Consider the following 10,255-nt stretch of genomic DNA (forward strand, 5'->3'; position numbering starts at 1 on the left):
TCAGCAAGGCGTTCTCTGGTAGTTTTTACATTGCTCTGCTAGGCAGCTGAAAGACACCACAAAAGTTGTTCTACCAGCTTTCTGGGCTAAGATGGGGAACCGCTGACTTTTTGACTCGGCCGGTGAAAAAATGTTCCAAACACACCCCATGCACACCTCCACCGGGGAAGGAGCCAGCAAGGCGTTCTCTGGTAGTTTTTACATTGCTCTGCTAGGCAGCTGAAAGACACCACAAAAGTTGTTCTACCAGCTTTCTGGGCTGAGATGGGGAACCGCTGACTTTTGGAGTCAGCCGGTGAAAAAATGTTCCAAACACACCCCATGCACACCTCCACCGGGGAAGGTGCCAGCAAGGAGTTCTCTGGTAGTTTTTACATTGCTCTGCTAGGCAGCTGAAAGACACCACAAAAGTTGTTCTACCAGCTTTCTGGGCTGAGATGGGGAACCGCTGACTTTTTGACTCGGCCGGTGAAAAAATGTTCCAAACACACCCCATGCACACCTCCACCGGGGAAGGAGCCAGCAAGGCGTTCCCTGGTAGTTTTTACATTGCTCTGCTAGGCAGCTGAAAGACACCACAAAAGTTGTTCTACCAGCTTTCTGGGCTGAGATGGGGAACCGCTGACTTTTGGACTCGGCCAGTGAAAAAATGTTCCAAACACACCCCATGCACACCTCCACCGGGGAAGGTGCCAGAAAGGAGTTCTCTGGTAGTTTTTACATTGCTCCGCTAGGCAGCTGAAAGACACCACAAAAGTTGTTCTACCAGCTTTCTGGGCTGAGATGGGGAACCGCTGACTTTTTGACTCGGCCGGTGAAAAAATGTTCCAAACACACCCCATGCACACCTCCACCGGGGAAGGTGCCAGCAAGGAGTTCTCTGGTAGTTTTTACATTGCTCTGCTAGGCAGCTGAAAGACACCACAAAAGTTGTTCTACCAGCTTTCTGGGCTGAGATGGGGAACCGCTGACTTTTTGACTCGGCCGGTGAAAAAATGTTCCAAACACACCCCATGCACACCACACACTACTAAAGAAGTGCCATATTCGGCAACTGAACTAGCTAAATTGAAAAAAGATTTTGGCCGTACTCCTAAGGAGTCGGAAACAGAGTATGTTTGGAGAGTGTCATTGTCTGGTGGGGACCAGATATTGTTAAGTGAAAAAGAAGCCAAAGGCTATTGGGGGCCTGGAGTGTTTTTAACCACCGGCAATCAAAATGCTCCCTGGTCCCTAACCCAGAGGACAGCCTATTGGGCTGGAGGATTAAATCTGTTGGAGAGGGGAGATCCCCTTGCAATTGTTGGGACAGTTGACCAATTGGTAAAAAGTGTACAAATGATGTATGACTTGGAACTTAAACCGAGACATGAATCCCCAATGATGATGCCGGTCGATCCAGAACAAATGACTCCTCTTATAAGAGGACTCCTCGATTCTCTGAAACCTATTGGCATTCAATTACAAGGAAAAATACAGGCGATGTCCCAGGGGGATAGGGCTGTCGCCGCATTAGAAGGAATTGTGAACCCTAATTGTCGACCTCAGGAAAAGAAAGTTTGGACCTGGGGAGAGGTCACTCAAGAATTGATTAACTATGGGAGAAAATATGGCCCTGTAGTCACTTCTGTTTCCAAACCAGAATCAAAAGTCTTAAGGCGCACAGAAATGAAAGCACCCCCGAACAAAAGTAAAGAGACATTTCCTGTAACAGCGTCTGGTGACAAAGATGTAGGGAGCAGACAAAAGAGTTTCTGGTCCATGGGATGGCGAAAAGGCATTCCCCGAGAACTTATGGACGGGTTGCCGACAGAAAAATTGGGAAATTTGGTACTGGGATGGCCTGAAAATCCACAAATTAAAGTCGAAAATCCTGTTCCCAGTGCTCCTTTATTGGATTTAACCACCTCCCACAAGCCGCTGGAAAACTAATACCTTTGCCCCCTAGTAGTGAGCGGGGAGGTGAAGGATGTATGTATGTTAGAAGGCTCACTGAAAATCATCAAGGTGGTTTATTGATTACTTGTTTTGTAGAACCTAGATTAGTACCCATAACATTTTTGGTAGACACAGGAGCTCAAATTTCAGCCCTTAAAACGGAAGATGCTACACTGAGTGGCATCAGCTTGTCTAAACGACAGATGTTTGTTGCAGATGCTTTTGGTACTGTCTGAGCACAAACATTGGCTAATGTTGGTTTACGATTGCCCGGGGAGGATGCAGCCATTTCGGTAACAATGGTTGTGGGACCATTTCCGCTTAACCTTTTAGGACTTAATGTTTTGAGGGGTAAAATGTGGATGGACGATGAGGGGAAAACATGGACATTTGGTGTCCCATCAATTGACATACGACTGTTACAAACTGCACCTTCACTCCCCCCTTCACGACTGACAAAAGTCAAACCTTATCCGTTGCCTTTAGGGGCGCGAGAGGGAATTACTCCCGTGTTGCAGGAACTGAGGGAGCAGGGAATTGTAGTGCCAACCCATTCCCCTTTCAACTCTCCTGTGTGGCCAGTTCGTAAACCGAATGGAAAATGGAGATTAACTGTAGACTATCGAAGACTTACAAAAGGAAAAATGGCAAGATATATTGACAATTGCAAGACAAGGAAATTTTGCAGTGGCCTGGGTAGCCTCCCACCAAAACAATCAAACCTCTGCCAGCCGATGGAACAACAAGGTAGATGAATTAGCCAGACTTTCTCCCCTCCATAATGATCACAGATCGGAAGACTGGGAAAGATTGTTAGAGTGGTTACACCTTAAAAGGGGACATACTGGAGCTAAGGTTATCTATCAAGAGGCCCAAACTAGAGGTTGGCCGGTGACTCGAGAGGACTGCTACACCTGCATTTCTGCTTGTGCACAATGTTGCAGTCGTTTAGAGAGACACCCATTGGCAGAGACACCCCTGCATTTAAGGCAGGGAAAGAAACTTTGGGAAGCCTGGCAAGTAGATTATATTGGTCCATTTCGTAAATCAGAGGGTAAATGTTATGTCGTGGTAGGAGTAGAGATAATATCAGGTTTAATTCAAGCAGCAGCGTTTGCACGAGCTACAGGAGAAAACACAGTGAAAGCCTTGAAAATGTGGTTTAGTTTCCTCCCCAAACCACAATCGATCCAATCAGACAATGGTTCCCACTTTACAGCCAAAATAGTTCAAGATTGGGCATCAGGAGAGGGAATCAAATGGATTTTTCACACACCCTATTATCTTCAAGCTAATGGAATAGTGGAAAGGACAAATGGTCTTCTCAAACGTTTTCTTAAACCCCATGAATCAGGTTGGGCAGAGAGACTATGGGAGGCTGTTACTCATGTCAATAATCGATGGGGGATAAATAGATGTCCTAAAATCACAGCCTTTTGCCCAAAAGCCCCAAGCTTGATTCCGAGTCCCGGTGCCTCCAACCATTCACAGAATCCCTCTCATTTTCCTGGCCAACCAGTGTTGGTGAAATTACCCACTATAGGGACTGTACCACTGGTACTGGAAACCCCCATGAACAAATATGCTTGGAAAGCAAAAGATGCCCATGGGAAAGAACACAGAATTCATACTAGGTGGATTGTTTCATCCTTTTAACAATCACCTACTGCCGGTTCCTTAAGAAGAACCGAGTTGTTTTTCTTTCTTTTTTCTTTCAGATAAAACCCTTGATGTCTGCTTGAAGAAATATATGAAGCTATTAACTGTTTGTATAATTTTTGTGGTGATTGCTTTGCTAATATTTTTAGGATGTGTGACATACTATCGCAGACAGTGTTTTGGTCGATCATTATCGCTGCCCTTAATACTAAGGGAGACTCCTGTACCCCCCTCCTTGAACAGAGGTGGCAAAATGGATTTATAACATTAGGCCAACAAGTGGCCAATGCTTTTAATTTGACAAACTGTTGGGTATGTGGGAGTCCTTTAGGATTTAGGGACTGGCCATGGATGTCAAAACCGATATCCCCAAGATGGCTTGTAAGTGATCTAAGTGATACAACGACTGGCAATAATTCGCTATATTGGAATGAGGAAATGGAACCATGGAAAATCCAGTTTCTGGGAAAAGGAGAGTATTGTCTTAGTCGTAATGATAGTAATGGAGTTTTTGTGGGTCATAGTATATGTAATTGGACATTTAAATATGGGGATCACTCTATCATCCCTGGGTGTCGACCCATTAATTGTTCAACTTATGATCGTTCCCTCTCCCATTCTGTTGAAGGTGACATGTTATGGTGTTTGTATTATAACACCAATGATGAAAATCTTATCCCTCGACAATCAAGGTGGGCATGGGTCAATGAAACTGGGCATAAAAACCAATTTGATAGCTTTTGGTCTAGAACCAATCTCACAGGGATCGTGAAATTGGGGGAAGCTAATTTTGCAACTTGTACCATAAGTGATATAGTTGGCCAAATAATCACAATTAAATGCAACTATATCAGTCGAATAGGAGCATGGAAATGTAATCTTTGGATTAATGGAGTAAAATCAAACAATCACATTAAACACCCTTTGGGTTTGAAAAACACCACCTATTTTGAGACTCTTTGTAATTCCAACCTAAGACAGAAAGGGAAAGGACCATTTGCAAATGGAACTTGGGCTTTAAAAGGTCACTATTGTATTTGTGGTCATTATGCATATCGAAAATTACCAAGTAATTGGAGTGGGACAGGTTATGTAGGCTTTATACGCCCCTTCTTTTTCTTATTACCAGACCAAAAGGGAAGCAATTTGGGAGCTAAGGTATATGATGACCTAAATTGACATCAACGATCCGTTAATATTTCTATGACAAGTGGAAGTAGCCAATCCTGGAGGAAAAATGAATGGACGCCCCAAAGTATTATACAGTATTATGGACCTGCAACTTGGAATCCCAATGAACTCATTAGCATTGCTCGAGAACCTATCTATAATCTGAATCGTATTATTCGGCTACAGGCTGTTTTGAAAATTATTACTAAACAAACAGATAAAGCTCTTGACTTGCTGGCAGATCAGGCAACTCAAATGTGAAATGCAATTTATCAACACAGGATGGTTCTCGATTACCTGCTAGCCGAAGAAGGAAGTGTTTGTAGTAAATTAAATGTTTCCAATTGTTGTTTGAAAATTGATTACAATGGTGAGGTAGTTAAACAAATCACATCAGAGATACGGAAGATAGCCCATGTTCCCGTCCAAACTTGGAAAGACTGGAACATTGACTTGTTTTCCTGGCTTCCTGGGAGCCCCTGGGTAAAACGAATCCTATTTTATTTGTTATGTGGATTAGCCACCTTATTGTTTTTTGCCATGTGCTGTTCCATGTTTTATAAGATTAATTCAACACGTTATAACTAACATGCAATTTGCCACTATGGTTTCACCCGATGGCGTAAAACAAATTCGAGTAGTACGTCGAAATGTACACACAATAACAATATAATAGCCAACAAGAATTTGGGAACAATTGACTCTTAACAATTCAGATAAAGAATAAAAATAAAATAGCAGCAAAAACAACCGCCAGGAACGCATAGACAAGGATATTGTAACACCTTTTATACTTTTCCACCTCTGCCATAAGTTCTTGACGTGTGATGACAGAAAAATGCACCCTCTGCCTAAACAACAACAGGAAGAAAAAAAAAATTGATGAACCATATAGGCCACCATTGATTGCAAAATGTAATGAGAGTTTTATTATTTATGCTTCCCCCAGGTGCCCCTGCAATTTCCTTCCAATGGGTTAAAATACAATGTAGAGGGCTTATTTTCAGTACTTCCTTACTCCTTACCCCACACCCCCCACACACACCCCCACCCCCCATCACTAAATCGCACTCTTCTGACAAATAAAGTCTGAGCACCAGGAACAATTAGCTCGAATATATGAATTACACTGATAATAAGGCGGACAGGCGCAGTCCAGGCTTTACATCAGCAAGGTTCTATATACCTGAATCCCAATCTACCTCCCATACATTAACAAGGTATAATACAACACAGAACACATAATAAAAGTATACTTGCACACACTCCACACTTGCTTCATACTTCTCAGTCACACAATCATACAGAAAACAAGTGTTGTTAACTCCAGATACGTGAGCTCAAAATATACACCATACCGGGCACTTACGGCAGATATAGGTAATTACCACCACAATACACACTCCTCCTGCTATTCCGACCAGGAGGGTCTAAGTTACCATCAAGACACATGTGTTACCCAGTCAAGATCCCTTTCCAATGGGTTTTACCTCGACCACCCAGGGGTGAGCAATTCAGCTCTCTACCTCACGTAGGACGTCTCCTCAAGACTTATAGGTACCCCTTCCCATTCAACATACCTGGTCCGCTGATGGTCCTTGTCTGCCCCTGCAGTGATCGGGCGAGCAAGGGAGTTCCTCTGAGAAGTCTCGGGGCGCGCCAAGGATGTCCTCCTCTCAGTTGGTAGTTGAGCTCATCTACATCGCTACTAACTGTCCCTTCTCGAAGTGCTAGGTGCTAAGCTCCCACCCTTCCCTCTTTCTTGGGTGTTAATGTTTCTGTTATCTATGCAGTTTCTGTCTGCAGCAGAGTTTTAGGTTTTTTCACCATATCACTTCATATGTCTTTTGTAAATCAGCTAACCCCACAATGATGAGTAGGGGAAAAAAAGTGCCATATCAAATGGTAATAAAATATTTTAGAAGTCTCATTTAATGTAAGCAATGTTAGTTCATTTCTTTTTCTAGGTATTTTATTGTTCTTTCAGTGGAGCTAATGAAGTCGGGGGTAATTTTTTTGTTCCTTTCTTAGGTAATGCAGATCCTTGCAAAATCTGAGGTAATATCACCCCCTTCTGCTCACATTGATGCTGGCTAGGGTCAGTAAGCTACATATCCAGCATAGCAAAACACTGGTATCTGAGTGCCACTTGCACAACCCAGTAGGAAGAATGAATTCTACTGTTACAGTATAATTAATGTTCACCGAACTATATATTTTCAATTAAACTATTTTAAAAATTCTCTAAGCTAGCTTGTTCCAAGAATTTCTGAACAGTATGTTATTTAATAAGCTAAAAGACTGCAAATTTGCTTTAACTCTCTACCATGAATAAGTGCAAAATTTAATTAATAAAATATTCATTTGGATATTAGGGAGCAGTTTTTGTTATCTGCAGGTCATTTTCATTTTAGTATGCCTCTTCTGATCATCTGTCAGAGCAGCATATCTTTTCTGATTTCATACTGGGAAGGTTTCTCTGCTTGTGAGATGGAAAGAATTTTACTTGTATGCCTGTTTGATTTACAGACTTGTGGTACTGTTCCGGTCCAGGAAGACCTGAGCCGGGAAGATACTTTGTTATACGCAGAGTGAGATTAAGACACAAACGAGGTCAAATGCCGCAAATCAAGGAAATTTATTGTGTCATGTGGTAAGAAAATAGCGATAGGAAAGAGAGGGAAAGATAGGAAAGAAGGAAAAAGAAGGAAATCTAGCAAGCAGTCGGGATAGAGTTGCAAGAGAGTCACCACTGTGGATCCAGCGGCATCCTGTAGGTCTGCAGTTCCTGTCAGTGGTGGGTGTCTCCGGATTGCCACTTATTGTTTGATTGCACAGTTTTTTATAGGGTGTTCAGACCCCCTCCTCCCCTTCCCCCAGACAATGGCATGTGCCACATTCCTCCTGGGGCAATTGCAATGGCTGCATAGATAACGATCACTGCATAGATAGTGGTGATTGTCCATGTCTAGGCACATCCCTCACAGCAGGGTAGCCTTTCCTTGACCCTGGCCGAAAACTGATGTCAGGCGGCTGTTGGCTCCTTATCTGTTCACAACTGTTAAAGACTTGCAGGAGCTCAGCTAACAAGCTTTGAGACAGTCAGTTGGAGATATGGTCTCTCACAGATACACAAAAAATGCCTATTACTAATATATTATACTCAGGTAGGTACCTCAGCAAGTAGGTTCCTTACTTGATTAGTTCTTTAAGTTGATTAGCAGTATAGTATGTCAGTTGTCTGGGCAAATTACTCACTTTGACACAATTAAATCTGATGCTGAGGTTATGGTTTCGTGTTCATTTCTCTCATTGGAATGATATTGTATGAACTCACTCTAGGATAGAATGAATTTTGTAGTTAAAATGTAATGAATATAAGATACATGACATCCTCTGTGTATTGTGTGTCTGCCAACATCTTGTGAGGCTGTGGACATCCTGTTATCTGTCGGCATCCTAAGCTAAAACACACCCAAGGAGGAAAGACAGATAGCAAGAGCTGGTTGAAACTGGTAACTCACCCAACTCAGCGTTTTCTGGCAAAAGTTGAAAAGTACACCTTGAGGAAGACCTACGGCCTTCCTCCCAAAGACCACCGCCCGCATCCCGAGGACCCTTGCCCACAATTCTTGGAAGAATTTGCGCAAGCACAAAAGACTGATAAGCTAATTAACATACGAAGCGAGAGTAGGCGGGTTTAGGTAATGACTATGTATAGGCGTTAATTGAATAGTCATTGGTTTACGGTATAAATATAAGATAGTTAGTTACTTTAGACATGCACGTTAGGCGGAAGGATCCCCCGTGCATCCAGCGCTGCCAATAAAGGATACTCAGTCACTAAGAAATTTTGACTACGTTCTTTAAATCAGGAAGCAGCAGTTTGAGCTGTATGGTTCCTTCCATCCTTGGATGTTCATTTCTATGTAATGAGCCAAAGCAGTGAACTGAACTGGGGCTGAGCCAGGTTAAATATAATTTAGCTAAAACTAAACCTGTGGTTGTCAGTTTAGGGAAGTGTTCCAGGTCACTGCGCAGCTGCATGGGCAGCACAAGCTGGGGGAGCAGCCCTGGGGCAAGCGTGAAGAAGGAGAGGGGTGGGGGGGAAACTACTTACACTTGTATTTTTTGCTGCAGAAAGTGGTCTTGAGTAAAGGTTTGACTGTGTTTTCCTCCCCATGCAGAACATAACTATTTAAAATGTTAAAAAAAAATTAAGAGCATTCTGGAAGCTTTTAGCAAATCACAGAAGAAAAAATACCTCTGGATGTTTTTAATGTTAATATTCTCTGAAACCTTTCACATATGTGTGATATGGAGAAATAGTGTGACATCGGGACAATGGACATCGATTGTGATTGTATATGTCTGCTCAGTGATATGGAGAAATAGTGTGAAATGGGGACGCTTGACACCGACTGTGATTGTATATGTCTACTCAGGAATGTGGGTATGGTGACTAGTCATGGGTGCGGTGTCTGGTCACATAGGCAGAGTTTGCTGATAATGTGGTAGAAAGTGTTTTCAGCTCTTAGCCGTTTACAGACTGTTAATGAAGCAAAATTCCCTCATTATAGCATGACAGCCTCATCAAAAGCAAATGGAGATAAAGAACATGAATCACCTACAAACCTGCAAGACCACCACATTCCAGGCAAAGGACTGATAAGCTAATTAACATACGAAGCGGGGGTTTAGGTAATGAATATGTATAGGCGTTAATTGAATATTCATTTGTTTTATTGTATAAATGTGAGATGGTTTGTCACTTCGGGTATGCACGCTTGTGGAGGAGCGATCCCCCGTGCATCTGCGCGCAATAAACATACCTACTTTATAACTTTCGAGTTATAGAGTCTAATTCCGCACGTCAGTTTGGCGAGCCAGCCAGGAGGATTTCTGCTCGGCTGAGGGACCAGCTGCGGAGCGGACGCTCCTAGGCGCGCCCCGGGAGATTTCCTCGGAGGAGCCTCCTCTTCTCAGCTGTTCACCCGGGAGCAGAAGAGAAACCCCTGGATCCACGGATAAAACGGTATGTTTAGTAACGGGGTGGCTGGTGAGATGCACGGAGATGTCCGGCGCGCAGCGTAGTCCCCAGGAGGAAAGGTACCTTGGGAGGGGGGTTTGCTGACCAAGGGGTGGCCGCTAGCGATCTTGAGGGCAGATCGAGCAAACCCGAGGTTACTGCCATTCCTAAAAGCCCGGAGGCCTCGTGACGGAAAGCGGGGGGCGGGACGGAATAAGGCGGAATCTCACAGGAACAAGAGGGACCTCACAGCAAAAGTAAAAGGGAAACTTTTGCGTAGGAAAAAGGAAGCTAAAAACTTCCTTTAGGTTGTCTTAAGAATTGAGGAATTCCTAGAATGTAACAACTGAAATAGCGCTCTGTGTCTTGTTTGTTCTATGTTCTTGTCTTGTTACATGTTCAAAACTTGGAGTTATGAAATGTATGTTGAAAAATAATAATATTCTGGTAATCCGTGGC

At 43.2% G+C, this 10,255-nt stretch overlaps 1 protein-coding gene across 1 annotated transcript; it reads left to right on the top strand.

The window, feature by feature from the left end:
* Positions 1-1,026: 1,026 nt before the first annotated feature.
* LOC121080427 lies at positions 1,027-2,565 on the top strand (the record flags this gene model as incomplete). Its single annotated transcript, XM_040578446.1, has 1 exon — positions 1,027-2,565. A coding segment is annotated over one exon (906 nt), but the record flags the coding sequence as incomplete, so codon positions are not given.
* Positions 2,566-10,255: the final 7,690 nt, after the last annotated feature.

The sequence above is a fragment of the Falco naumanni genome, chromosome W (assembly GCF_017639655.2).
Source record: "Falco naumanni isolate bFalNau1 chromosome W, bFalNau1.pat, whole genome shotgun sequence".
Taxonomy (NCBI): domain Eukaryota; kingdom Metazoa; phylum Chordata; class Aves; order Falconiformes; family Falconidae; genus Falco; species Falco naumanni.